Source organism: Lepisma saccharinum, chromosome 5, assembly GCF_977018435.1.
Source record: "Lepisma saccharinum chromosome 5, izLepSacc3.1, whole genome shotgun sequence".
In the NCBI taxonomy this organism is placed as follows: Eukaryota; Metazoa; Arthropoda; class Insecta; order Zygentoma; family Lepismatidae; genus Lepisma; species Lepisma saccharinum.
Window position 1 is genome coordinate 32,508,585 of NC_139233.1, and position 25,720 is coordinate 32,534,304.

Consider the following 25,720-nt stretch of genomic DNA (forward strand, 5'->3'; position numbering starts at 1 on the left):
TATCTTCATCCATTGGCGTAACCATGAACTTTTGTAAAGAGGTCGTTGACAAAAAATTGAAAATTAGACATTAAAATAATAATTGCAATTTGTCGTCTTTAGTATCGCTCACTTTAAGCTAACAGCGATGAAAGTATACAAAGTGACACCCATGCCCTCGCGAGGCTCGAACCAAGGACAGTCGATGGCTAAATCGTGAATTCAAAACCGAAGAAACAAAAAAATAATATTCAAATAACCTTCATTATAAAGCAAAAAAAAAAACAACAACAAAAAAACAGTTGTCTCATTTGCAATTTGATATTATTATTTCATGGACATACGACACGAGTGAATATCCGATACATCTGTTATTATTTATTTTTCATATTTCATATCGTTAATCCTCCATAAGTCCATACTAATTCGATTTCTTTATTGCTTTTACACGTCTCGTTAAAGAAAGACCCTTAAAAAGTATATTAAAAATTAAATAGAGGATCGGTTATTGTAAATTAACAAAAAAGATTATTACATATTAACGGTAGAACAAAGTAAATTTTACGGTAACTTCTTACGGCGTAGCCTAAGGAGGGAGAAAAGCGATGCAAAATAAGAAAAATATATGCAAAAAGTATATTTTCTTGCGATTTTCACTTAAGTTAGCTGTTAGGAAAGTATTTTCCTTTTATCTAACGAATCTTATCAACAACTAGACATATGACCTACTGAGCTATTATGGATCATTACATTTCGCATGCTACTTGCCAACACCTAGGGCGCAGATTGGGTATAAATTTCCTCCTACCTAAACAAAAACAGCAAAAAAACATTATTGGCGTAATAAGCATCTTCAGACAATTTTCAAACGGCTTTGCGAGTGCGGGAAGCCTTTCACCGGATTGGCCGAGGGAAGGAGGGAAAAGTGGCCAATCCGCTGGCTCCTCGCTCCGGGTAAGAGATTTCAAGGTTTTATAAAGCGAGGATGGATGAGTGGGTCAGTGTCACACTTCATCCGGTGGAAGGAAGCAACTGGACCACTCTTGCGTCTCCTCGTCTTCTCGTGTGCATCGGGAGTGCAGACGCTCGGCAAGATGAAAGCGAAAACACTGGTAAGGGCATACATACCTTTCTCTCCGTTTTGCATATTCTCAAGCATAGGCGTAACTTGGACGGGGCAAGGGGAAACTCCTCCCCCACAAAAAAATCATGTTTATTTAAATTTATGTAAAATTTATTTTAGTTTATATAAAATTTACAAGTACTGTTTTAACCTTCTAGGGACCTTAGGATTAAAGTTATGAAGAGTAATATTCTTGATTTCACAAATCTAACAATTATTTAGCAAATGATCCTTGATGTTATTTTTTTTTTGGGATGGAAAACTTTTCCATTCTGCCCTCCAGCCCCACAAAAAAATTAAGCTCCAAGTTCGGTTAAGACCCCCAAAATTAGGCCGCACATTACGCCCATGCTCTAAAGCAGTGGTTCTTAACCTGTGTACCACGGACCCCTAGGAGTACGCGAAGATTAATAATAACAATATAATCGTATTTATTAGAGCGGGATTCGAAAGGAATAGACTACCAATTGTTAAATAAACCAAATAAAAAACTAATATTCCACGGCTTGCTAAAGGTGAAAAAAGGGACATTTAAAATCTTCTTTATTATATTTAGAGATTGATTTTATTCAGAACCAGGTTTATATTATATGTGGAAGCTTGTCCCTGACACCATCGTGAAGGCCCCCCATCCTCCTCCTACCACATACAATTTCAGGTGTAGCCTAACTTTTAGGCAAAGTTATGCCAGATAAGGCAGACCACCATGTTTGAGTGGTTATCACAGCGCGTAACAACGCAAGGGGTCTCGGGTTGAATCCCGGTCTGAGCATGGGTGTTCTTTGCGAGTGTCCGTTCATCAATTTCATAACATCACGCATCCTCATCTTCGCGATTGACCAAAAGTGGCAGAAAAGCGAAGTAAAATAAACAAAATCAATCTATGTTAGATAACTAGTTTTGTTAAAAATATTTTACCACATTTCAAATGTCTCATTATTTTCCATTCTGTGGCCCCTTTCTAAGCAAATTTTTCACAAGTCGAGCCCCCTTTGCAGGGGGCTGAGCCCCTGTTGACTGTCCTAAAGTCAGTCCTGTTTCTTAAATTTAATATGAAAATACTAAATATTAGACCATCATTTACTTGAATATATTTGTTATTACTGTATTACAATCCAGCTGTTGTAGTTAATCGCACTGTACAATTATATTAATTATTTTACTTCATTTTTCTGACACTTTTGGCTAATCGTGAAGATGGTGCAGTTGCATTAAAAGATCCTTTGATAAGTAATTTTAAATACATATTATATGTACTTCGAATTTTGGTTTGCGAAAACAACAAAATAGGTTCCTGTTAAATGAAAGGTTAAGAACTGTTGCTCTTGCGTATATACGCTCGGACAGGGTGGAATTGTAGGGGATCATGAGGGTAATTCATCCACCAGATGGGTGAGGGGGTGATTTGGAGGGGTATAAGTTTGAGTTTCAAAGTCCACTTTATGCACAGACAGGATAATCAGATTTGGTCTACAGTTTAATGTGGGATACGAACCACTAAGTACTTTCACCAGGTATTGAAAACCCGGGACCCTTTCATTACGGGGAGCTTTGAATCAACGAATGACCTGGTAAGTAATAAGTAACAAAATGAAGTTAATTTTTACAGTTTCTTTTTCGGGTGAACAGTAATGAACCAAATTATAGTTTGCTTTAAAGGTAGAAAAAATATGTAATATTAATACATACATGTGTTACTACTAATTGTTTTGCGTTGCGTAACTTTCTCAGGGGGTAAGAATTTACTTTGAATTTTCTTATTTCTATAGTTTCATATTTAAACATATGATATTTGTTATAATTTGTTTTAATTTACAATAATGGAAACTAGTGTTAATAGGTCTTTATTAGAGGAAAGAGTAGTTCACTTGTAGTTCATACATGCATGAAATCCTACGAATTATAGATAAATCTAGAACAAAGTTACTAAATTACCTTGTGAGAAAAGTAACTTTCAAAGAACTAAACAAATTGAACACAATTACATATCATTTGGAATTTAAAAACTCTCTGTATTTTGTAAATTCTTTTAAAACATATTTTATTGCAGTGTCTAGAATGTTGAAAGAACTAAAAACGAACTAGATAGTTTTATGTCGTAATTGAATAAAGAAAGGGGGACCAAATTCAGGCTCACAAACCCTGCCAAAATGTAACTGGTAAATTTTATGGTAACAATTAAATTAAAGTACATATATAATGATGAATACAATGGTAAATCTTTGTACGATACTAATCCAGGGCCACTACTTTTTCATATTTCCATTAACACATTACACTATTAATTACTTTACAACTTTCAATTATTAATAAACTCAATATGCTGACCAAGGCAGAAATTTATTTAATTTTAAAACATAAACTAAACGTAACGTTTCAACCTTCTAGCAAGGTCTTCTTCAGACTCTGTACGGTAGAGAGTCTGAAGAAGACCTTGCTAGAAGGTTGAAACGTTACGTTTAGTTTATGTTTTAAAATTAAATAAATTTCCGCCTTGGTCAGCATATTCAGTTTTTCATATCATGGAAACAAGGCTTAATGGTGTTTCAATTATTAGTTTCAGTATTGTGTATCCCGTCGTGAATTATAATCGAACCTACAATATAACACGCTATCAATGCAACATTTAATAAAGTAAAGGTATATTTCCCCGTGCACATTGCACAGTGTTCCATCTCTATATTAACGTTTCATACTGAAAGGGTGAGGGAGGGAGTATTATGTTTATCTCGCCCCAGACGCACAAATCTCTAACTACTTCCGTCTCTCTCCCTCCCTCTCTCTCTCTCTCTCTCTCTCTCTCTCTCTCTGTGTGTGTGTGTGTGTGTGTGTGTGTGTGTGTGTGTGTGTGTGTGTGCATGAGTGTAGCCAGAAATTTTTGTAGGAGGGGGTGCCATTGATAAAATAATAATATTTATTATTATTATTATAAATATACAGTAATGACTATTGTAAAGTAATTAATCAACTTTATTACAATTTTAATATTATTATTATCATGGGGACACATTTTTACTCTATCCACCAGATGAGTGAATATCCAGTGCAACTCTTTTTCAACACTTCTTACATTTCTTTTGTTGATGCATTGCATTACACAGTTATTATATTTTCTTATTAAATTTTACGTAGCTCGTTGATGGAAAAGCTTTCAAAGTTAGAGGAAAATTTTAGTCAAAGTTATGTTATTTGTCCTCTCACACAAAACTCTAAATTTTGGAATTTTGAACTGACCTGTGAACTATTTATTCTTTGGATTAAATGGTAGAATATATATATAAATATATATATATATATATATATATATATATATATATATATATATATATATATATAAACAATCTGGTTCCACAATTTTACACCCAATATATTCGATCTAAGGCATTTCTTTTATTTTAGTTATTTACGCAATTTCTGTTATTAACTAAATTTAACGAAAATTAAAAGTTTTTCTGCTATTTTGCAACCTGAAATGAACAATGCTAATTTCCAGGAAGGGTTTACAGACCTGTTCGAACCCCTCTCGACACTCATGTGTGTATATATGGATTCCGTGCTCTTAGCGAACGTGCTCCTAGGATAGGATTTGCCGGTGTGTGCTGTTAGCGAACACACAAACTTGCCCTGTCTTGTTTGTCCTTGAAAGTGGTCAACATGCAAGTGTTGCCAGTGATACCTTATAAGCATTTTGTGTTTGAAATGGGCTAATTAGCTAGTAGAAATCCGTGTGTTGTCTTCAGTGACCCCGTACACTTCATTTTCTTCTCTTTCGTACATAGCCACGTCACCACGCCTTTTGCTTGTGTACTTTTCGATACTGGTAACCATCGTGCACCAAACACAAATTCCCGTGCTTTGTTTTAATGAATTTTATTTCAGTCATCTTGCTGGTTTCCCAGTCAATTGAAGAATGATCATGAGTGAGGCAAGGGTCTCACTTATCGCACAACACTTGGGCAACCTTGTGTTCTGACGTCACGGAAGAAAGCTTATTAATTTTAGGCTAAATGCCTACGTTGTTAGGTTAGGTAAGCTATGCTTAATTATCTTAGCGTAAATAATAATTATTCGTTGTATTTATGCTAATGGAACCTAACCTAACAGGCCTAACCTAACCTCCTAGGAATTCCTCGTCTGACCTCAGAACATAAGGTAACAAAACTGTTGTGCGACAAGGAAGACCCTAGTCAGGTCAGGTCAAGAGGCACCAGCCAATGAGGTGTTTCTCCACGCAAGTTGGCTTATCACTGGCAACACTTGCATGCTGCGCAGTTTAAAGGACAAATAAGACAGGATAAGTTTGCGTGTTCGCTAACAGCACGCACCTGCAAATCCTTCCGTAACTGTGTTCACTAAGTTCACGTGTTCGATATGAGCACGTTCGCTAACAGCACGGCACCTATATATGTGCGTTCAATAATATATAGAAGACTAAATTAGTATGAGTTAAATATGAAATTAAATTACCAACATATTTTTTTAAAAATATTCCTTCTCTAAAAAAGAAAAATATCTGTCGTCAAGGCTACATTACTGTCCACCGTGTAATGGAGTAATAGTCTTACATGTCATTTATCTACGTCATCATATGTTAAGTGTCACGATGAGAACGAATAATAATTATATGAAAGGACAAACATAAAGAAACTACCTGTTCTGTCCTGACCAGAATTCGAACCCAGGCTCTTCAGTGTCGTGATCGTGAGTCGACCACCAAGGCGGTATTATTTAAACAGTCTACACTAATTAGAACTATACTTACACACACTATATATAGATGGTATATTAATGAAAAACCATTTTGCTGGATATTCACTCGTCTGGTGGACCAAGTAGAAAAGTGTCCCCAAGAATATAATAATAATATCAATAATAATAATATAATATTTAAGTCATCACACGAAAAACCATGGGTGGGTTAAATGGCGGCATGTGGAAATTGTTGATGACCTCGACGAGGGGTGACCAGGGAGTACATCGAGAATTCTAAATGCCGTAATTATATATCCTAATTGTAATAAAACTTTGTAAGTCAACCCTATTCCAATCAGCGAACAAAAACGAAATTATGTGACTTTTTCTTTTTTTTTTAAATCAGGTTTTTCTTTTTACTATTTAGTTCCCCGTTTAGAAAACATTAGCCTGTTACCGCGTTGGAGACTCATTGACACCGTTAAACTGCTTTTGAGTGCCCATGAAAACCATTCGAAAACCCATGAGTAAGCCAAGAATTGTTTCCTCCAAAAGCTGTGTAAGATTGACAGATCTATCAATCGATATGACACTCGACCCCTTCTCCCCTTTACCATGTGAATTTTTGATACCACCAGCATAACCCTCCTGCCGGAGTACCACATACCTTTAAAATATCACCATTCGACTCACTCCATTTGTGATCATGATTTGTGGCCGTGCTGTATGCGGTACTTCGAAACTATAATAATTTGTTACGAAGTTACAGATACCCTATAGCCTATTACTATACACTGTAAGCAGTTAACTGGAGAAATGAGCACCTAAGACCGTGAATATTTCGCTGCCATCCAACTAAAATAAAAATTATTATCTCTGGTTTTAAATAAATAGCAGCTATTATGTAGTAAACTGTAATCCGGAGCCTAATACAACTTTAATAATTCGTTATTAATTCTATATCTCTAGGAGTTCGGAAAAAAGGCACATACGTCACAAATTGCGATTTTCTGTCGCTTTCATTTAAGTCACACTGAATCAATTTAAGAAAATATTTTAAGCAGTGGCGGCGATTAGGGAGAGCGTGGTGGACAGTTGGCCCCCACCTTTTACCACTTCTGCTCCAGCACTATGCTAAACCTTATCTACCAAAGAAAGTAAACTGTCCTTGCCCCCAGTTTTGGAATCCAATCGCCGCCACTGATTATAAGTATACATTTATATTGAGTATGTGTAAAGATTCTAAATGATCCAATATGAATATTATGTCTGTAATGTTTGCTATGAAAAGAATAAGCACAAATGACTATTGTAAAATTGAATATTTTGACCCAAAGTCTCTTTACCCGAAGAGCTTAGATTTATGTTGCATTCAACTGCAATTTATAATTTGAAAGTTTCTTCTTATATGTTTCAATCCTGTACTAAACACACACACACACATATATATATGGCCGCATATAAGCGGAGGGTTAAACGGATCAAAACTCTTCCGATTAGTGATAAACATTTTGCATTAATTGAGAAATGGCATCAACGTTTAATCAAATCACTATAATATTTAAAATCATTTAAAAATAATATATATATATATTACTGTCTAGAGGTGGTCCACAGGCATAATTACTGGTCTTACATTATTCGTGTACGATAATTTTATTTTATTCGTCTATTCAAAATAACTGTAACAGAGTTCATTATGTTCAAAGTAAATTGGGACAATCCATGACAAAGTAATCTACCACTCAAAAAGTAAAATTAGTCCAAATACTACTTAAACAGCATTAAACTTAAGATTTAGCTTAGTGTGGGACACTAAATAGTTACTATTTTGATATTTACATGTCCTTGAATAGCTTTAAGAATACAGATTAACAAAGAGAAGTGAAAAATGTGATAAATCTTGTCTTCTTACATTAAGACTTGAGTGTATAAACAAAGCTGAATAAAGTTGTAATTTTCACAAATAGATTTGGTAATTATTAAAAGTTATGACTTGAGAAGATTCTTTTTCCTTTTGATATTGTTCAGTTCATGTATTAGATGAGTAATATGGTATTAAATGGAGTTATAAATGAGGTATTCACACAGGTCACACCCGGACCTTTTTTTAAAAATTAATAATAGTAAAAATTAAAATGTTTTCGCTGGAAAAATAGACATGAGATGAAAGGTTATAATCTACATCCCTCCCAAAAATATGATGGATAAAAAAAGTTTTAAAAATTCACAGTTTTCAAGTTGTGTGGTGGTAGGTGAAGCTTTTACCGCCGTGTGAGTCAAACCCGGAACTTCCTTTATTCTCGAATTGCACAAAAACTACGTTGTTCACAGAGGTTACTCTTCAGGACAATAACAATGTCATCATTCTGAATACTGTAATGATGATATGGATGAGCTCAATTTATTTATTTACAAAATATTTAGATTTGAAGCGTATGATTGTCACACCACCCGGAACTCATGGATTGACCCAACTGCAAAATGGCAGTAACTTGCATAAATTTTTCAAAAATAGATTTCAAGCGCAGATATATATAATTTGGAAAGAAATTGAAAATAAAAATGTAAATGTATGTAATGAAAAATAATATTCTAAATGTTAATATAATTAGTGCACGTAGATATGTACAGTGAGATGTTAAAATATTACCGTGTTTGTCGACACATAAGAAACACTTGTTTCCTTTAAAAATATGCCTGAATAACAGGGTGCGTTTTAAACGCTGATACTCAGTTCTTGATTAACTTCATTTCTGGAATTTTTTTCATGGGATGATTTGAAAACTAATACAGTGGCTCACTCATTTAAGAAGTATCGCGTTAGTAATGCACTGGATGGAACAGTTGTATGAGGACTCCGATTCTGATTTCGAAGAGGTTTCAAATGACTCTTCATTTCTCTCTGGAGGTGAATGAGTTTTGACGAAGGTTAAAATTATTCTTTCCTAGTTAGATTAGGTAAGTTATTTGCTGAAAGTAGACCTACAATTTACTTTACATTTGAAATACTGTAAATTAAATATAAATTCAGTGATAAAGCTTTTTCCTCAAAAATTTGTACAAATAAGGTTATGCATCTTATACATCGGTGCATCTTATATGACGGCAAATGCGGTAATTCGACGTTGTTTAAATTCAGTAATAATGTAATTATTAACCAGTTTACCATTAGTAAACAATTAGTAAACAACATCCATAACAATAGTTATTATCAATATTACATGTATTTACAAAAACTCAATATGCTGACCAAGGCAGAATTTATTTTATTTTAAAACATAAATTAAACGTTACGTTTCAACCTTCTAGAAAGGTCTTCTTCAGACTCTGTATTTTTTTTTCATTTGTATTTGGTACAGAGTCTGAAGAAGACCTTGCTAGAAGGTTGAAACGTAACGTTTAATTTATGTTTTAAAATAAAATAAATTCTGCCTTGGTCAGCATATTGAGTTTTTGTTTACCATGGAAACAAGGCTTAATGGTGTTATACTATATTTAGTTTATTATCCTCTGACTACTGAATGTTGACCCTCTCCAATGATTTCCCTTAAAATAGGGCGGTACTCTTTCTCACACAGCAGCGTGTGTCTTTATTTAAAATTCCAAGGAGTTACCGATGCCATGTTGATTTCTTACTCTAGCCACAACAGAGAGAAGTGACGGCATGAATCACGAAAAAAAAAGAACGATTGCGTCCCGTTTTTTTGTAAAATAACGGTGAGGATATTAAGTTTTAAAGACAGAATATTGCAAGTGTTACGATAACTTCAAGCAGTGTAGTTGAATAAGACACTTCACATGGTCAGGAGTTCGTATTATACCATATTTTCCTTTTGGAAACAAAGATACGTTTGAGAAATAACTTGACACCTTGAACACGTTGCACGAATTCAGATATCAACCTTCAAATATTTGCCCCGATCACGTTCCATCGACGTAAGTTGGTCAGTCCCTTCTCATCTTGCCGCGAGCGATCTTTTGTGGATGAGAGACTTCGATGCTCCGCAATTTGTGGTTGATTGGTATTGGGGACGGACACGGGGAGACCGTGGTAACCTACATACATGCCAGGCATTCGTTTTTTGTGTGTTCCCTCGATCATTTCTGCCGGAAAAATCATCGAAAAGAAAGCATAAGGGGCACCCATAATAGTGGAATCATCTTCCTGAGATGGGAGTTGTGGGTTTGATATAATGGACTGTCCGGTTTTGTTTGGAAACATGTTTTTTTATAAATATGAATAATGTGAGATGGAAGATGGCTGGTTTCTCCAACTTTCACTGCAGAGAAATTCTGTTGGATTTTTCAATGTTACGGTTGGTATCCTTTCGAATTCAATGACGTTGTCCTCAAAGGGTGATTAAGGTAAAGGTACATATTGCAACATGCAGGGAAGGCGTATCCACAATCTAGGCCGTTTATTTGAAGTTATGTTGTCAGCATCACACTCCGGCCGCCGTTACCCTCTAGAGCATCAATTTTCTTAGGCCATGTGGCTTTACAGGTAAGGCAAGGTAAAGTTCCCAGTGCATATCACCGTGCCATGAAGGCACATTTAGGGGATGTGGGGGTAGGGCCCCACACGTTATCGATCTCGACCATTTTGGAGATGATGTGATCAGCACCACACTCCGGCCGCCATTACCCCCCAGGGTTGCCCCCAGGTACCCATTGATTTGAGGCTGGGTGAGCCCTAGAGCCGATTTACCTTAGATCACCCCACTCAGATGTATTGTTACCGATTATCATGTTTCGTGAACGAGTTTACATTTCAAAAATATTTCTTGCAAATAGTTACTATTAGTTATGGGCGGATTGTTGATTGATTGATTTGGTTTTGTTTACTTCGCTTTTCTGCCACTTTTGGCTAACTGCGAAGATGAGGATGAGCGATGATATGCTAAAGGAACTCTCACCAAGAATATCTATTGGGCATTGGGAATCGAACCCGGGACCGCATGAGTCGTAGCGGCGGCGGATAATTGATTCTGATGGGAATGAAGGGGGCGGAACCCCTGGCACCCCCCCCCCCTGTTAAGTAACATCGAACGCAGTCCTGCAAATACTCAAAAACGTGGTGAAGCAGACCATACTTTTGAATGTTAATGTTGAATTGTAGTATTGGCATCTTGTTACGCCACTGGCTGTCAAACAATAGCAAGTCGAAGTCTGTTTCAAGAACACTTACTATTTCTATAGTGCAGGAGGCATTAGAAAGATCGCTTAGCGGGCTTACAGCAGACGACAATATGAGTGTGTGTCGGCGAGAACCAATCAGGTCCGCGAATGAGCGAGCCCGGTTGCCACAGCTAGCTCGCTGCACCCTTCTGGAAGGGTGAGTGACCTCTGCCTCTTGCTACCTCGGGTTGTTTGTTCGGCTGAGGAGCAGACGACACGAGAGTATCGGCAATAGTGTGCGAGCGACGTCTGCTGTTAGCCCGCGAAACGCTCTTTCTAAGGCCTCCTGCACTATAATATAGTCTATTCCGAAATAGATCAGTTCAAAGTGGGACCCGAAAAACTGTGCAATGTCCCTCCACGCTGCTGAATCAGTGAAAGTAAATACTATGTGGGAAACAAAAGCTGGATCGGTATCCAAGAATACCCATGTCCAGACCGGAACTCGAACAGATGACCTTTTGTACAGAGATCGAGAGTGTATCAGTCAACTTTGTCCATCGAGGTGATGACTGGAGCTATAGAACATCAAACAAGAGCCTCTATTTGTGTCGCTGAGTTTCTACAATAAAACGTGTGACATTTCCTAATATTTGTGAACTGAATTAGTAACATTTGAATCCAACTACTGAAGGATTATGGTAAATACATTGATACTCACCAAAGGAAGCTGACTGAACAATATTATTCTGCGATTCTATTGCACTCAGATGCCAGTCCATGCGATACTGTGAAGAGAGACAATAATGAATAAATGGGGCGAATTCTTACATTCCTGGAAAGTTTTTACGTATTTTCAATTGGTTAACAATTACTAAAATGGCTTATAAATATTTAAATTCTTGCAAATGAGCCCCTGCAACTTCAAGGCTCTATAATAGTACAGCTCTCGATGAAAATCTCATTTCGGTACACGTGAAACTGCATACACAATGGCGGATTTGTGTCATAGAGAGGTGGGTGACCATTCTTAGCTATCTCTCGCTCACAGGAATTTTCTAACATATCACACTGGAAATATCGAAAATTATGATAAAACAATAACGTGAACTTCCATGTTGTATAGAAATATTAAGAAAGTTAATAACCTATTTTATTGAATTTTCGTTGCTATACGAGTACTTCGATACTTACTGTACATTCAAACATCCATTTGTACCAAAAAGTAGTTTGTATGTACCCAGATATGTTAGTGTTGTCCAATAAGTTACCTTTTTCGAGTAACAAGTTACTATGCGAAGTGAATAACAGGAACTCGGTTATTTTTTCAGATAACGAGTAACGAAAGGAACGGTTACTTATTTGTATGTTCTGTACAGTAATGAAGACAAATAAAAGTGGGTTGTAAATTTGAAAGTGGCAACACTGTCAGGAAAAGGTGATAACACCATGCATTTGCTATCAGACGGTGAACAAGGCTCGTACCCAGAATTTTTTTGATGAGAGCAATCTATGCGCTCGAAACGTTGGAAGCTAACTCTAATTTAACCTGGCTGGTAATCCGAGAACACCTGTGTTCCGCAAATTAAGAATGTTTCAAAATTTAATTTTCTTATACTAGCGACATTGAAAAGTCATTATAAAACCATATTTAGAAAATAATATATTTATAAATTAAATGTTACGTATTCGCAATTACGTATTATTACAATAAGGAACATGTCTAAATGTGAGTTAACAAAATAATAATAATAATAAAGAGACATTTTCGCATCACGAGTTAAGTTCGAAGAAAGTCAGGACAGGGATTAAAAGTAATGGACTTCTGACTAAATCGGACGTCTGCTATCCTTGCATCGACTGTTATAAAACGAAAACTACCCAATATTGCACAATGAAATTGTTACAAATTTGAAAAATCGTCGATGTTATTTCCGTAGCTTTTTATAGGTTCACATTTAAATATTTCATGTTTCGAAAAGGGATGGGGGGGGGGGGCTGCGGTGAGCATTGTCAGTTGTATTGTTGCTACAGGTTTCATGAAAGTGTTGATGACATTCTCGTGCATTACTGTCACGGGCAACCTGTATTTTGATCCAAAATCGCAGTTTACCTTGGCAAACATGTTTTTGGGCAGTAAACAAAATGGTGTTCACTTCTATACCTCGTACATACACAACAGGACTCGTTGCTTCGATCACTTTTGGCACTACATACATCGACATCGGCCCCAACTGATAGCACATGCACGGTGTTACGTTGGTATCACCTCTTCCTGACAGTGTTGCCACTTTCAAATTTACAACCCACGTAGTTTATTAAATAAAATACAAACAAACTTTTAATAGAGACATACATTCGTTACAGACGAATGGTTGCTTAACGTAATTTTTTGGCAAACAAAGGTTAACTTTGAGTTTTATCGCCTCTATATTTTCATATTTAAACATATGAGTTTATTATAATTTAATGAAAGTTGGTGTGGTGTGTATTTGAGCTAGTCACCAGTCAAGCACGCATATAGAAATATGTTTCGGGGGGGGGGGGGGTCCGAACCAAGTGTCTCAAAATAATAATAATAATAATAATAATAAACAAAACTAATTATATTCAATTAATTAAAATAGTATTAATTAAAATATTCAAATTAATTAATATTATATTTTTATTAGATGAATAGGTAAAAGGACGGTATAAGAATAGTGATATAACAGCACATGTTCATTATCTAGCTTACGTGTAGATAAGTCGGCAAAATTTGTACAAAAAAAAACTGCTCTGGAAAGGAAATTAATGTCAAATAGATAAAGAAATTAATATTTATGAAATATATATAAAAAAAGGTTGTTAGATATAGTTGAAGAAAAGTAAAGTCCCTGGTGATATTTTACGAATGTTACGTTATAAGTAGTAATAAATCTTGCATCAATCTACTTTGCCACTGTCATTTAAAGTAGCATGATTAAAATGGTTGATTGGTTGAGTTGGTGTTTTTAAGTCCACTTTATGCACAGTAAGGCTAATCGGGTCTGGATCTACAGTTTAAAGTGGGATCCAAACCACTATGTGCCTTCACCGGGTATCGAACCCGGGACCCCTTGATTACAAGGCGGCAACGTTACCACTACGCCATCGGGGAGGCCCTCTAGTATCATTACAATATATATAATTCTTGCCTTCCAATAAATTTGGCGGAAATAAAAACCCTCGATTAGAAAACAAGTATATTTTCATTATTTAATTTTAGTTATTATATTATTTCATTATTTAATTTTTGTAATTAGTAAGTCTTTCGAGGGGGGGGGGTTCCTTGTGACCAGTACAGAAAAGGAGAATTCCCTTACAGTATGAGTTAACTTATCTAGAATACAGTAACAAACTGTACGGCATTTCAGACAGTATTACTGTAACCGTAACTCAAGTTACTTTATAAAACGAAAATATCTTTCTCAACTATTACCGTATGGAGTGTGTGAAGATTTCACAACCCCTGCCAGTGCTCTAAGTGGCTAGTTGGGGGGAAGGGGATGCTTGGGCGAGTTGGGAACGGTGGATGGATACTTGTATGGATCAACATGGAGGCAATGAAGCTGACTAAATTTTCTTAACTGGGAGATTGTATCCGACACTTCGAATTCTGACCCGTGTTACAATTCCAAAAAATGTCACTTTTCTAGTTTTATCAGATAGGACCAAACTGTTAACTCTCAATATTGAAAGCGAAAAGATTATTAACCTCTGCCATTGTTAACAAAAAAAGAAGAGTTAAAGGAACTTAAAAAAATACCTTCCCGTCTTGTATAAGTTGAAAGCTTCTTTCAATTTAAACGAAAAAATATTCCCTGAAATAAAACATTTCTCCTCAATTCAAACTACATGAGACCCAAATGGGATATCTGCCACATAAATTTGAATTCTAACGGGAATCGAACCTGTGACCCACTGGTTAAAAGACGATAGCCTTAACCAATACACGCTACGAGTCCAATGCTTACAGCAATGTGTTCATCATCGGCGTAAGAGTAACACCTTTGACCTTTCTTCGCCAACCTTGCTATCCGTAGAAAGACGCTACGCCTACGAACAGTGTCAACAACCTCAGTTATTGACTTTTCCCCCTCTGGGGCGTACAATTTCCATTATCTTTCAGCACCATATGACGACTACTTTCACTACCTACCGCCATATCATCAAGATACATGAAAAAAAATTGACATTGACCACGAGTTTCACCGAAAAGGAAAGAAAAAGTGGAAGTACTGGTTTGTGGGCGTGGGTTACTGACACAAATTCTTCCATGACCGGACACTGATATTACTTTTGATTTTCTCCGCAGTTGCTGTCGGCGGCGCTGGTTGTCCTGAGCTTAGCCTACGCCGAAGCCGGGAGGAAGGTGAAGTGAGTATTTTTCTACCCCGAAAACAAGGTCGAGAAAGTTCGTTAAGGTAGAAAAGAAGCAACTGACGATAAAGAAAAATAAAAGACTATCAAAAAAAGCTGCCTCGGGTGTGGAGCCAGTGCGTGAAAAGCATAGTTAGGGTTTCACTTTTGTTTTTATTTGCATTTCTGCTTCTGGGTTCTCTCTTTTTTCATCGTTGCAAGGTCAGGAAAAGTAATTAACCTTTTTTGGAGAAAATTTTCTTGCACGAGTCGGTACATCTACAAACTGTAACTTATGGTGATAAATGGTTTTGAGATCCTTACCGTACCGTGCAAGGCGGGTAGATGACAGGTGAGTCAATTGCTGGAAATGAGCTGGGATTGGTTGACGAGATGACATCACTTGGAGGTACAGCTGTTAGAAAAAATGTACACAGGATGGCATAACCATGGAATATGGATACAAAACCAGATGTTAATGTCATTAGGAAGAATCAATTAAAATAATCGTAATAATTACTGAAAAAAAAATATTATTGCAACGACTTTAATTGGAATTGACAGGATTATTTTAGAAATTTATTGTGGTTATTTTTGCAGTAAATAATATTGCTAAAGAGAATGTACTAAGTTTGGTGAATGGAAATATCTAAACGAAACGCACGACCATGAAAATAGCTGGCTGGGCAGAATTGCGCTGGTACACATATGGGAAAAACAAAGCGAGTTCGGGACAAAAGTCGCTGGTTCCCGCTCACTGTGTGGCAACGTCTACCGGGCTGCGTTGCCTAGTTCGAGCGTCAGACCGACCTCTTGCCGGGGCACTTTCGATACAGAGCTGGCGATCGTGTGAATTGAAAATTCGTTACAGGCTCCATAAATGGAGTCCCATATCTACACGTCGGACTGCTCTTAAACCTCCGAACTAACAGGGTTGTGCTCCGACTTGGCAACAGCGCGAACTTCTGCCACCCGCCTAATTTCATGGCCGTGCATTTAGTTCATATCTATGGACATTAAGGACATCCATTTACACAAATTAGACATCGATATCTGAGTATACAAGATACATTTTTCGGTCTTGCCAGATGGAATTGTGAAAAAATCGGTTGCCTTTTAATCAAGTTCTCTGTTCAATCACTGGTAGGGACACATAGTTGTTCTGATCCCACTTTAAACGGTACATTCAGTTCCCATTAGCCTATCTTTGCATAAAGTGGTTGAAGAAAAGCTTTTTTCGCGGGATGTTTCTCGAGTGTCTAAGTGAGATTTCACACCGAAACGGAAAGCAACAAGTGTGTCACTTTAGGTTTGAATGTAGCCTTGTGTTGCCTATCATGCCGCTAGGGTGTGAAACCTTGCTGTTGATTGATTAATTCCCAAGGGACATTTGTCGCGTGTGGCTTTGTCACTTCGTTGTGAAATATCCAGAAACGGTTTCATTCAATATTGGAAATACAATGTACTTCAACGTATTACCAAGAGAGGGACATCCATATATTGTATTTTTGTACATGTAACAATGATTATGATTAGATATTTACATAACTATCGTACAGGAGTTGAACAAAAATATGGAAACAGCACTTCGAGGTAACGGATTAAATAGACGCATGCTTTCATCCTGAAATTGGACGTGGTGCGACATGTGTTGGTTTTCCCTGAATGACATAAACCACAGGTAAAGATATAAGGGTGTTTCGGGAGGAAGCGGCAATACTTTGGGAACTGGTAGTATGGGTGATTCTAAGCAAAAAAGTTCATATGAACATGGGTCCAATTTTGAACGATAACGGAGATATGAACAGAAATAAAAATGATGTAGGAAAACGTAAACAAAAACAGTAACAAGTAAAACATGGCAATGTAATTGTGTAAGTAAATACGAGAAGGGAGATGCTTATACCAATCTTTATTGCATGAATTTGTGGTGTAGCAGTAGTTAGTACACGATAATTAAGTAATGAAGCAAGCAATAAATGTAGAAAAATGAAATGTTAACACCTGCTGGTCAGTACTCACATGAACGAATGTAAGGAGGGAAAAGGCCACAGAAATTATAGCAGGCCACAGCAGATTCTAAAAAATATCACCACCAACATCAATGCACTTCTGAGCGCGTCGGAGGACATCTTGTGTTGCACTACAAAGTTCCCGATGATGTTAACGGATTAACGCAGCAGCATTCATAATACGAATGTGCAGTTCATCCCTTGTATTCATCCTTTCGCGGTAAACCTCCTGCTTCATCCACCCCCTAAAAACGGAAATCAAGAGGGGTTAGGTCGGGAGAATGAGGTGGCCACGGAACCAGACCACTACCACGACGACGACAAAGAAAAGAAATAGCTTCTTGCCATTTTACAAGTTTAATAACACAATTTACCTGTAAACAATCACTGCATAATAGCACAACGATATTCACAAATACAAACACATTTTTCATCGTTCATAATCGGACCTATGATCATATGAACTTTTTTGCTTAGAATCACTCATACTATCAGTTCCCAAAGTATTGCCGCTCTCCCGGAACACCCTATATAAGCAGATCTTCGTCTAAGGCAGGAAAACTGGTGCACGGACCTCTCACTGAGAATCGCCATTCGCAAGAAGTTTTGTAATAATCCGCTAGAGGCGCTAAGAGCACCACTCGCACTTTTGCTTCCGCTTCTTCTACCAAACAGAATAAGAGATGGCGCTGCTGCTTGTATATCTTTATCTGTGCAAGAACCATCTTGACTCTGAAGGAGGTTGAGTTGCTCTGTAGACACAGAGTTTGAAAGAAAGCATATTGTCTGTGTCCGCATGGCTAGTGGTGCTTCTGTGACCAAAATAACCAGTTAATTGGAGTGTCTAGAGGTACTGCATAGAAGGTCAAAAATGACATGTATAGGGTTACCAGACGTCCGGATTTTCCCGGACATGTCCTACATTTTAGCCTAATGTCCGGCGTCCGGGAGAAATTTGAAAAATATCATAAATGTCCTACATTTTCAGAGTCACATAATATTAATTAGGAAAGTAGATAACAGAAAAAATCATGCAAGTTACAAATCTATGGACTGCGCTTCCAAACTCAATGGTGAAATTTATTTTGATTCAGTCATTGCCCAAAAGGAAAAAAAGTTTGTCCTGCTATTAAAAATACAGAAAAACGGAAGCACTTAATGAGCAAAGTTTTGGAACCACTTTCTGATAACGTAACTGTTCAATGCCTGAGCAGAATCTCTTGCCTTAGGGGTTTATACTGATGGAACAAGGTGTTGCCATTCTTATTCAATATAATTTGATTGTAAAGCAGGGGTATAGAGAACAAAGTTATTCAGGGTGTCTACCAGTCAAGAAAGTCATGGAAGTCAAGAAAAGTAAAGAAATCAACATGTAGGTCAAGCAGTCAATAAAAAGGCAATAAATTATTCTTGTGGTCAAGAATTTTTGCTATCATAATGACTGATTGGTTGATTTAGTTTATTTTACTTAACTTTTTTCTGTCCCTTTGGTTAATCGCGAAAATGATAATGAATGGCGGTAAGGTAAGACGGATGAAGGGACAGTCACAAACGTATAAGGACAATCGACACAAGCCTCACATAAGATTATACTGGCTTGAGTCCAGACGCCAAAGCCTTGCTCGTCTGCCAAACACAGTTCAGGATGCATTAATACGAGAAAACAGATCTAATTCTCTTCTTAAATTCAGCTTCAGTTTTCATCTTAACTAGCCCTTTGGTAGGGGTTTTCAATAAATAAATATTTATTTTCTTAATTACTAATTTCCAATTTTACCTAAGTAGGGGTCGGATAAATAAACGTTAAGAAAGACGGAAAAAGGTCTAGAAAAAGTCAAGAATGCTGGATGTGTTATTTTGGTAGACACCCTGTTATTGAACTAAAAACTACCCAAGATGAAACTTCTCGAACTTTAAACTTCTGGAATTTTAAATTACGGTAATTGCTGAATATTTGTTTAACATTACAGGTCATAATTCAAATGTTCAGAGGGTACTTTTATTACCATCAGCCCAACAGACTAACGAGATAAATTATTTTTTCATAAAGTCCGTAAAATGTCTGTTACTGGTCCCTATAATTTCAAAGATTTTGACTGTCCACTCTAACATAAATATAATTTGACTAAACCTGAAATTTTGATAAAAATTGTCTCCTCAGAGAAGTACCACTTAAACCATGTAGTAAGAGGTTCATTGATTAGTATGATTGCAAGTCTTGGAATTTTGCATTTAAAAATTCATTAAGAATTCATTTTTTTAAAACTGAAAAGTGTAATTTTCAACTACTTTCTAACGTGCTCTATAGAAATATGTTTCATTTATTGAAAATGTTTTGTGTCCTACATTTTGACTTATTGTCCTACATTTTGGGACAGCATGTCCTACATTTCCCTTACGGCGATCTGGTAACCCTAGACATGTAGTATTTCTGGATAAACATCACTGGGGGAACACAATCGAGAAGCTCGAGGAACATTAAAGGGAATTGGGATCACGAAGAAGAAAATAACTGCTGCGAAAGTGACGTCGGAGCTGAATATATGTCTGCTGAAGCTCGTATCCCTAAAAGGAAAGAAGGGATATATTTATGAGCGAGCTAATTGCCAAAGCATTGGTAAACAAGTTGAATGTCAAGAATAATTCTTGTTTAAGTCCACTTTATGCACAGACAAACTGATTGGGACTGGACCTACCGTTTAGTTTAAGGCGGGATTCTAGCCAATGTGCAATGTGCCTCCACCGGATATCGAACCCGGGACCCTTTGATGAATGTCAGGGAAAGGAAAGAGTGGTGCCAATACGCAAATTGTGGACTGTCAAGCAAGAGAAGACAGTCATCAGGTCCGATGAATCCTCTATCAAGAGGTTCCAAACCTAAGGACAAGTTTACGTGTGAAGAACATCGAATCAAATGTAAGATCAAGACTGTCTAATGTCAACAGTTAGGCATGGTGCAGAGTTGGTCATGGTGTGTGTCACCATATCATGATATTCTGCAGACCACTTTCTCACCTTGAAAGATAGAGTCACTGCCAAGGAGTATGGTCACATTTTGAGATACCAGGTCCATCCCATGGACCAGACATTGTTCCATGCAGGAGACGCCTTTCATCACGATGTCTATGCCCCGATTCATACCCCTGGAGTTGTCCAATTGTGGTTTGAAGAGAATGAAAACGAAGTTTTTGGCTTTCCCTGGCTGCCACAGTCGCCGGACCACAGTGTCATAGAGCACTCTTTGTCAGTTTTGAAGATCAAGGTTAGAATCTGTTATCCACCTCCAGCATCCATAAAGGGTCTGGACCACGTTTTGCATGAAGAAGGGTATAGGATCCCATTGCCAATATATATATATATATATATATATATATATATATATATATATATATATATATATTTACTTATTTGTTCTTTGATGTAAGGCGACCAGATTTTTAAAACAACATCATGAGACATTCTTCATATTTTTCTGAAGAAAAAATGGGACGACAAAATGTATACATTTTAATATAAAGCTGTCTTCATAAATATTTAACTCCGAGGACTAAATAAATATATAAACAGCATGTAAATAACTACATAATATGGTAGTACGCACTGTACTCCAACCAAGCAGTCCTTTAGAATTAGAAATTATTCATCATAGTAAAAGTAGAAAGGTCATATTGTTGCAGTAATTCTATGGAAATAAAAACTCAATATGCTGACCAAGGCAGTAATTTATTTTATTATAAAACATAAACTAAACGTAACGTTTCAACCTTCTAGCAAGGTCTTCTTCAGACTCTGCACATAACATTTGCACTTGGTGCAGAGTCTGAAGAAGACCTTGCTAGAAGGTTGAAACGTTACGTTTAGTTTATGTTTTATAATAAAATAAATTACTGCCTTGGTCAGCATATTGAGTTTTTCATATCATGGAAACAAGGCTTAAGGGTGTTATACTATGGAAATAAGACATTTTGGCGTCCCGTTTTACGTTATAAAAAATCAGATCAGAGACTCAAAAAAGGGACTGTCCCATGTAATACGGGATGTCTGGCCACCTACTTATACGTCGCCTTTCGCTGCCAATTTTGGGACCACTTAATCAACAATCTCTATAAGGGGAGAGAGAAAACTAGAAACACCAAAGACTAAGTTGGACAGAGACTATAGAAAACTGAAAAGGTAACCATGAACAAAAGACTGGATAATAATACGAAAAAGAATGAACAAGGAAGATATAGAAAGAGGATATAGAAAGGAAAATAAGAAGCGTTTTGTTTCAAATCCACTTTTGTGCACAGTTGGGCTAATCGAGACTTGTACAGCTGAAAGTGGAATACAAACCACTATGTGCCTCCACAGAGAATCGAACCCGAGACCCCTTGATTACAAGGCGGCGACTACGCCATCGCGGGAGGTCCTTGAAAATAAGAAGAGGAGAAGGGAATACCAGAAGAGCATAAGAAAATAAAAATATGAACTGATGGAATGAAGAATAGGCCGTGAAAACGAAAGGGGAAATGTGAAATATTTGTTGAGTGGGAAGGAAGCAAGTATGCAACTGTAGCAACTGCAGGAACTTCAAAATTGCAAAAGGAATTTCACGAACAGATAAATATGTACGAACAGGCACGGGTTAATTAATATATGTGGAGGCCCGGGGCAAACATAACATTGCAGTCCTCACCCACCCGCATACAATTTAAATTACGCTACTCTGTATACCTTTCAAGGCGTTATGTCAGATGGTTGGTTATGATTTTATGATTTTATCACATTTTCATGTACCTCCTTTTCTTTTACATTCTGTGGCCCTTTTCAAAGCATTTATCTTTCTCACCCGAAGCCAGTCTTCACAATGGGGGTGGGGGGCACACACCCTACGCTCTCCTCCCGACCCCTAGCCAGAATTTTATTGTGGGGGGCCTCATCCCTTATCAGCATCCGCCATATAATGGCGAAAAAGTGTGTGTGGGGGGGGGTAGAAGTACTGACGATGAATTTTTCATTACATTACAACTTATTACTCTTCTGTATACAGGATGTTTAATCCTGCTAAAAGTAAAGTGTTCCCCTGTGCTTTGCACCACGCCATGAAGGCGTACAGGGGGTGTGGAGTTAGGGTCCCACACTATCTCGATCACGGCCGAAGATGGGGGTGATGTGATCAGCACCACGCCCCCGGCCGCCTTTACCACTCAGAGTTTCCTCCAGGTGACGGGTACCCACTTTGTACAGTCACGGACACTGCTGGGTTGTAATGATTCCATTGAAAGTCAATGCGTTCATTACAACGCAGAACTGTCCGTGACTGTACGACGCTGGGTGGACCCCGGATCCGCTTGAACAGATGGAATCCTGCTAATGAAGGAAAATTAATTACCGCACTATTTAAATTAGATATTTGTAGAATTTGTGTGTGGGGGGCTACGTGACTGCTCTCCCCCTAAATGCGGACCTGGAGAAGAAACAAAATGCAAAAGCGAGGAAATTTCAGTTCCGCTGTTCTCGTAACATATCTACATTACACGAACACTTAGTTCCAAAAGTTGCCGCCAGAGAGCAGCAGCGGCAGGTGACAATTTTCACGCTCTTTGTCTTGAGAGACACCTACCGACCATGCGCACAATTCCAGGATGAAATCGCTTATTCGCACCTGCCAGGCAGTTGTGTCACATCTTATACATTTCGATGGAGAAGCAGCGCCGTAGCCAGTGGCGTGCCCAAAAGGGAGTTGGTGGGGGGTAATAACCTCCCAGGCACGTATCCAAGGGGGGGGGGGCTCGAGCCCCCCGAAAGTTTTTGGTTTACTCTAGATAAAATGAGGCTTTTTGGTTTCTTGTGTGTGTGAAATAAAATAATGTGACAAAAATTTAAGGAGATATATAATTACTAGGCAAGACAAAGAATGTTCTATAACCCTGTTATTGGTAAAAGCACGTATCCAAGGTAGGGATGAGGGGGTCAAGCACCACCTCCCCCCAGAGAAATCTTTCAGTTTACACTAGAAAAAAAATAGGTTTTTGGCTTCTTGAGAGATATAATTATCGAGGCAAGAGGGAGAATGTTCTACAACCCTGTTATTGATAATAGCACGTATCCAAGGTGGGGATCAGGGTGGTTGAGCCCCCAGGAAAATCTTTCATTTTACACTTGATAAATTAGGTTTTTGGTTTCTTGAATAATGCGACAATAATTTAAAGAGATAAATAATTATCGAGACAAGAGGGAGAATGTTCTATAACCCTGTTATTGATAATATTGCACGTAAACGTTTCTTGCGCTTTCGGTGGTGTTGTCGCAGCGAGCGCGATCATTGTGTAAAGATTTGTCATTATTGGGAAGCTGCACAACAAAGCTAGTGCCACGAGTAGAACGATTCGTTGTATCATTTATTCTCTGGGAAGCGTGAGAGGGAATGTTCTTGAATAGGAGGTGGAGTCGAACTACTGGTAATATTAACGAAACGTTTTATCTGCGGAACATTCTAGAATATAATAAAGATAAAATACCCGGCTTCAATTTCCCGCTTGATCACTACAACAGAATCGGTTAGTGTGACGCACAACGGGGAGAGGCGAAAGGGATGGCATGAGACTCTTTATGAAAGTTTACGTAGGTGTTAACCCTTTCCCCACCTCGCCGCCGTGAGCACTATAATTTGTTCATAAAAAAAACAATTAGTACAATAATATTTATACAAATATTGAATTTATTATTTCTGCGTTGTTAAAAAAAATATGATTAAATGATTGTGAACATTATAAGTATATACTTTTGCTTCTTATTGTATTTACAGTTCCGTCTTAGTTATTAGAGGCCTCTACTATTTGTTTTACTTATTCCATGCACACACACTAACTAAGTCCCGGCGCCTTTCGTTGGGGCCCTTATTCACTGCACTCTCACCTGCATATTCCTTCTAAGCTAGTCCAGTCCTCTTCTTTTACACACTTTCCTTCGGCGGCTTCTTTCTTTCACTATGTCCAATCCTTTCCTAAGATCCTTGTTTCGATATTACACATGTCAAAAAATCCTTATCCGCACTATTTGCACAATGCACACTCGCACACTCTCTATAGGCTGTTTTACTATGCCCTTCTACTCCGCCATATTATATCTTTGTTGTGTCTTTTTGTAGACTCTCTCCTCGAAGAGAGAGAAAGAAAAACATAAAAAAAAACTTCCCCCTTCTCCCTCCTGGGGTGGTTCTTGGACTGACCGGCAGAGGGGGTGTCCAACAAGAGTCCTTTTTGGTCAGTCACACGAGGTGCTGCCCTCTTGCGTATTTTGTTACACTACATGTTAAAATTCCACATCTAGCTGCCCGTAATCTGTTATGGACCGTATATGAGGGTACACTGGTAGTACTGGACCTCAACTAATCCCTAACTATAACCCAAATACCCCAGGAGAATAGGAATAGATTAATATTTAATATAAACCCAAGAAAAGAAAATATATAATTAAAATACAAAATTTCTACCCGCACCTTCTCGTCAGAGTCCTCCTTGACTGGATCACGTATACTCCAGAGAAGAGCGCAAACTACACACGAAACACATACAAAAAAAATAATATGTATATAATTATTGAAAAAGAAATACTAAACTGGTGGTTGCCTCACATCCCCCCTACGTAATCATACAGTAGGGCAAGCCCTCTACAGTATGATTTCGTACTCCTTGTAATTTAATAAATGATTATGTTATTATTTTTTTTAGGGGGACCTATCCCCTGCTACCTATAAGACTACGCCATAATAACTAATAAGAAATATATATATGCAAATTGATATTACAACATTATATTACACACATGAAGAAGATTATAACACTAATATTCTTTAAAATTGTGAACTTTATTTTGTTTCTTTTTTTTTTCTTTCTTTTTCCAATGCCAGCGGCACAACACGGTCTCTTGTATGACCAGCTCTTCTCACCTCGACCCTCCTTGGCTTTCTCCAGCTGTTTCCTGGGCCGTGACGTAGGGCTTTAAATGGCTGCTGTTATAAACCCCACCGTCTTTGTCGTTTCTTATGTCCCACAGCTGATAGGAATTAACTCTTACAACATTTCTGGCCGAAAAGGGCCCTTCGTACAGCTGGGCGAAATTCTTAAAGACCCCTTTTGCAACCTCCGAGGACACGTTGGTCTTGCGGAGAACTAGATCACCAGGTTTGTAGGATATTGTATGATGTTTGTCATATATTCTCTTTCTTCTCTCTGCTTCTAGTTGTATGTTCTCTTTAACTTTCAGAAGTTTATACTCATATGGAGGGGAAGTGTTCAGCCGAGGCAAGTGAAACAGCTTCATGAGATCCTGATCAGGTTTCCGGTTGAAAAATATTTCATACGGAGATGCTTTTGTGCTATTATTTTCCATTGTGCACACATACACGTCAGCCTTAGTCACTTGAGGT

At 37.6% G+C, this 25,720-nt stretch overlaps 1 protein-coding gene across 1 annotated transcript in view; it reads left to right on the forward strand.

Moving 5' to 3' along the window:
* Positions 1-992: 992 nt before the first annotated feature.
* Positions 993-25,720, forward strand: part of LOC145988287 (uncharacterized) — a 34,394-nt gene continuing 9,666 nt past the window's right edge. The window contains exons 1-2 of the mRNA XM_083123150.1: positions 993-1,091; positions 15,252-15,313. Of these exons, the coding sequence (XP_082979276.1) occupies positions 1,074-1,091; positions 15,252-15,313 (80 nt within the window). The 5' untranslated portion in view covers positions 993-1,073. The remainder of the gene's footprint in view (positions 1,092-15,251; positions 15,314-25,720) is intronic.